This window comes from Akebia trifoliata, chromosome 1 (genome assembly GCF_017979445.1).
Source record: "Akebia trifoliata isolate Shusen 1 chromosome 1, ASM1797944v1, whole genome shotgun sequence".
Lineage (NCBI taxonomy): Eukaryota > Viridiplantae > Streptophyta > Magnoliopsida > Ranunculales > Lardizabalaceae > Akebia > Akebia trifoliata.
Genome location: NC_141375.1, coordinates 1,935,242 through 1,940,295, shown reverse-complemented (window position 1 = coordinate 1,940,295; position 5,054 = coordinate 1,935,242). Strand labels below are relative to the sequence as shown.

The 5,054-nt window shown below is 31.8% G+C and overlaps 1 protein-coding gene across 1 annotated transcript; it reads left to right on the top strand.

Moving 5' to 3' along the window:
• On the top strand, positions 1–2,151 carry JAZ1 (jasmonate-zim-domain protein 1). Its single transcript, XM_086433821.1, has 5 exons — positions 1–308; positions 980–1,172; positions 1,298–1,539; positions 1,654–1,711; positions 1,803–2,151. The coding sequence occupies exons 1-5, from the start codon at positions 134–136 to the stop codon at positions 1,921–1,923; spliced, it is 789 nt and encodes a 262-aa protein (XP_086289947.1). The 5' UTR covers positions 1–133; the 3' UTR covers positions 1,924–2,151.
• The last annotated feature ends 2,903 nt before the right edge of the window (positions 2,152–5,054 follow it).

Below are 5,054 nucleotides of genomic sequence, written 5' to 3'. Positions count from 1 at the left end.
TCCTTCACACATCACACCACAAGCGAAAGATTTCTCACAGAGAGAGAAGATCTAGATTCGAGAGAGTTTTGTGTTCATTTGTTCTTATTAATCGATTAGTGAGATTCGAATTGAGTTTCTAAAGCCGGAAATCATGTCGATTTCGCCGGATTTCTCAGAAACCGGGAGGTTTCAGGGCCGGAAAATTGTGAGAGTGCCGGAAAAGTCAAATTTCTCGCAAACTTGTAATTTGTTGAGTCAGTATTTGAAGGAGAACGGAAGTTTTGGAGATCTGAATCTTGGAATCACTTGTAATCCAGAAAGTAAAGGTATTTTCTCGGTTTCTTTGCTTGTTTGTTTTTCTTATTATTTGGATGTAATTGATGCTTCTCTGTCTAAATTCAGCGAAATTTTTTTTTTTTTTCATAGATCCATAGAAATTTGTTATTTTTAGATAGATTGATGTGGATCTTTGGTTTCTAGGTTTTCTAAAACGAGATTTAAACCTTCTTTTAATGATTTATGATTGAATTTGTGGTTTTGTGTCTAAATCCTAAGTTTTCTCTCTCTTAATTTTGCTGTTTTGAGATGTATTTAATGTGAATTTGAACTTTTGAAATACAGAAATAGATCATTTCTTGCTAATAAGATTAAGAATGAAGCCTTTCTAATTTCTATTATAAATCTCTCTATTTTCACGAATCATTCCGAAAGTTTGGGGTTTTTTTTTAACATAATAGTTCATATAATTTGCAGATCTTTACTGTTTCCATAAATTTATGTTAAAAATAAAAAATTCCAAAAATATGGATCCGAAAAGTACTGCTTTTTTTTTATTATTATTATCGATTTTCGTTTAGATTTCTCTCTCTTTCAAGAAATAATTGTAGATCTCACTCTTTTGTACCAAAGAATTATCTAAAAAACTGCTATTAATCTCTTTGAAGCAGTTTATTGAAGAAAACTTTTGATCTAACTGTTATTGTTCTTCAATTTTCAGGAAAATCCGAAATGTTTCGTCAGACAGCAACAACGAAGAATCTGTTACCAAACATAGAAGTATCGGGAGATGTTTTGGGAAGAAACGTTAAGGCCTCGTCTCGTAACGTAAAATCCATGGATTTGTTTCCTCAAAATTCTGGTTTTGGCCCCTCTGTTTCTACCGAAGACGTCCCAAAGAAATCTGATTTCAGGTAAGATCAGGGCATTTTCGTAATTTAATAATTACACAAGAATACATGCACGTAGAAAACGTGAAAACTTGTCATAATTCCGTAAATAAAACTATTTTTTTTTTTGCTATGTTTGCGAAAAACAGATCAAACACAGATCCCGAAACTGCCCCAATGACAATATTTTATGGCGGGAAAGTTCTTGTGTTCGATAAATTTACAGTCGAAAAGGCGGAAGAAATCATGCTTTTAGCAAGCAAAGCAAATTCTCAGAACCAAAGCGGATTTGCCTCTAATAATTCTGAAAACGAGAAGAAAGTCTCTATTGGATTTGCTACTTCTGGATCAGATCTCCCTCCAAGTTCGCCTCTTCAAGCCAATGTTTCAGGTAATTTTTTTTTCCCCTTCAAAATTCAATTATTGAGAAATTTAAAAACTTAATTTGATTAACTTAACAAGAGCTTTCAAATTAACTTTTGTTTTAAATTTTTCTGTATTTCAGATCTACCAATTGCGAGAAAAGCTTCTCTTCATCGATTCTTGGAGAAGAGGAAAGATAGGTATGTAATTTAGATTTAAAATAAATAAATTTTTTTTTTTGTTTACAAACTCGGTAGAGCTACAGAGTTGACTCGGAAACTTTTTTTTCAGGATTACTGCAAGAGCACCTTATGAAGTAAACAACAGATCAGCTTCAGCTAACACCAAGCCTTCGGAAAGTAAGGCGCAATGGCTCGGCCTGGCTGCGAAGCCATTCGAGTTCCAAATATAATCATTTGAAGCAATTTCTTGATGAGCATTTCATTTGGATTTTGTTTTTTGTTTTTTTTTTTTTACAGTAACTATGTTGTCAGCATTAAGATCACGCTTTGAGCGTGCATACATGTTCTTATTTTTGTTGTGATTAACGAGTAATTTCATTAGTGATAGTTGTTAATTATTATTGTTAAATATTTGGATCACTTCATCTAACTATGATATTTGACTTTTGATTCTGCTATTTTTGTCTATATGATAACCAAGAACATGATGCGATATTTTTCGAGGCCTGATTTTTAAGACTAATGATAAGCAGACAAACTAAAACATACGTGATAATGATGGTTGATGTGGCAAGTGCACAATATCGTAGATCTTTTTTCTTTGTGTATCTCGAAGAAAAAGATCTATGCTTCTATGCACTTGTCATGTCAACTGTGTGTAGAACACATTCATTTTTTCGTATCAGTTGGCGGGCTAGAGTGATCTCAAGCGATATGAGTGAAAAAGCATCTATGATTCTTATCTACTTTCATCTCAAGAAGTGCAATCTAAGGTTTTCATCGCCTGAAGTCACTTTATCATTATTCTTTTAAATAATCACTCGAATTAGATTATGGTCATTTTGTAAATTTTGTAAAGGTATTTGGGTTGTGTTTTTAAGGGAATAGCTTCTTTGAATATTTCAATAATTATATTAAAAAAATTAGAAAATTAACAAAATAAAATTGATTTATGAATATTCTCTAAAAATTAATAATTTTTCAAAAATCCTATCCTAAATAATTTAAACACTAGATTTTCAAATAGTTTTTGTTCAACATCTTAACTTCAAATTTTACAATAGCCTTACACAAATAGTTGGACCATCCATCGGTTTATCGAGTTGAGAAACTAGAATGTTGGACCATAGTGTAATTTCAGAAAACATTAGATAGTTCAACATATCAAAAAAAAATAAAAAAATGATAATTTAAAAAAAAATGATTTTTTAATTATTTATGAAAAATAAAGATAATACTGTAAAAAAAACTATTCAAAATTTTAAGTTTCATCAAATACGTACTAACATTGAAGATATAAAATTAGTTGAAGATGAGAAGTAAGAAGTTGAAATGCAAAATTAGCAAACAAACCCTACTTTCCTAATTTAAAATGTGAAATCACTTTTGAGGGGTGGAATGCAGAGGAAGCTACTCCAAAAGTGGTCCCAAATAGTAGCAAGTGGCAAGTGGTGGTCGCTCAAACTTTTATATCATTATTGTAGCCGGCCGACAAAAGAATAATAAAACCTAGAAAGAAAGAAGATAAAGAGATAATCAAGTTAGCAATAAGCACGTGTGTAATGTATGTACATAATATACTAAATTAATATAATATGAGTTCTCATGCATAATGGAATGGATGGTCAAATCTGTCAAGCTCAGTACAGATTTCAAAGTATGACCTTATTTTTAAGTTATTTTATGAATAATAATAATAATAAAATTCAAAATTAATAAATATCATTAAATATGTTCAATGGAAAATAAATTATTAGTTAATTCTTTAAAATTAATATCCTTTTTTTTTTTTTTTTTATCTTCAGTATTTTTTATAACATATGTGTCCTTTCGTATGAAACCACTAGTATAATTAATAAGATGAGTGCAGATAATATGACTTGACACACGTTGATGTGGAAGTACATAACTTATTAAAAAAAAAAAAAATTCTCACTTGTCCGTTCTCTCCTCACATTTATATTTTTAGATTTCAAATTTTTAAAAGAATCTTAGGGCCCACATTGACAATCCAACAACACAGATATCTAGATTGCAAGAAAATAATCATATTAAAAAAGAATTAAATTAAAAACAATTATTTTTCAAGTTTGATCTATGGTGTTTAAAACGGACGGCTTTCAAGCGCCCACATTTAAAAAATAAAATTCAACGGTGAAAAATAACTTTTTTTTAAATTTTAAATTTCATATAATTTTATCCTCTACAACTTCATTTCATCGGATCATGATTTTAAATGCCACAAGGTGATCAAATCTGAAAGTTTCATTTTTACACTATAGGTAGGAGAGAGAAACTCTTTTTATTTTATTTTATAATAAGTTATGTGTTTCTACGTTAGCATGCATCAAATCCGCTCTTTAAAAGTCCGTCAAATTATTAGCATTCTAATAAGATATGTAATTGGAAAGATCTTGGAAAGAATTTTCAAGTGAGTGCATTTACTAGTCCAATAGCCTAGTGGAAATTTTTTTAATTTTAGTATAGGGTAATTTAAATAGAGAGCTATTATTAGCACCCTAACTTTTACTTATTACACTTCAATTTATTAAATTATTTATCACACTTTAATTAAAGATTAAAACACACTCTTTAAACGTTGCAAAGGTTCAAATTATGATCTTAACGTTGCAAAACATTATAACTCTATTTCAAAATTTGCTTACAATTATGAGTAGGCTCATATAAAATTCTAAACCCAAAATATGTATAGATCTAGCAAATAGAAAACAAGAGAACTTCTATTGACACCCTAACTTCTACTTATTCTCAACAATTCATTTATTTTCTTTATTTTTAATTGAAGTGTAATAAGTAAAAATTAGGGTATGAATGCCAATTCTCTTTAAATATTGTAACACCCCATGACGATATTGTTCCCAGTTAGATGCCACGTGGGCCTGGGATTTTGTTCTTGGGCTTTCACCCAAAAGGCCTCGTCATGGTATATCCAGCAGCCCACACTTAAGAGGCTAACTGATCCATTCTACCTGGGCGATGTGGGACTAAACCTCTCACTCCGAGACTGTGCTCCCAGGCTTGGGTCACACCCCCTTTGGCTACACACGTCCTCGTGTGAGTCAGGCGATCCCCCCACCACGCAGGGGTCAGGCTCTGATACCACTGTAACACCCCATGACGATATTGTTCCCAGTTAGACACCATATGGGCCTGGGATTTTGTTCATGGGCTTTCACCAAAAAGGCCTGGGAGCACAGTCTTGAGGTGAGAGGTTTAATCCCACATTGCCCAGGTAGAATGGATCAGTTAGCCTCTTAAGTGGGGGCTGCTGGATATACCATAACGAGACCTTTTGGGTGAAAGCCCAGGAACAAAATCCCAGGCCCACGTGACGTCTAAC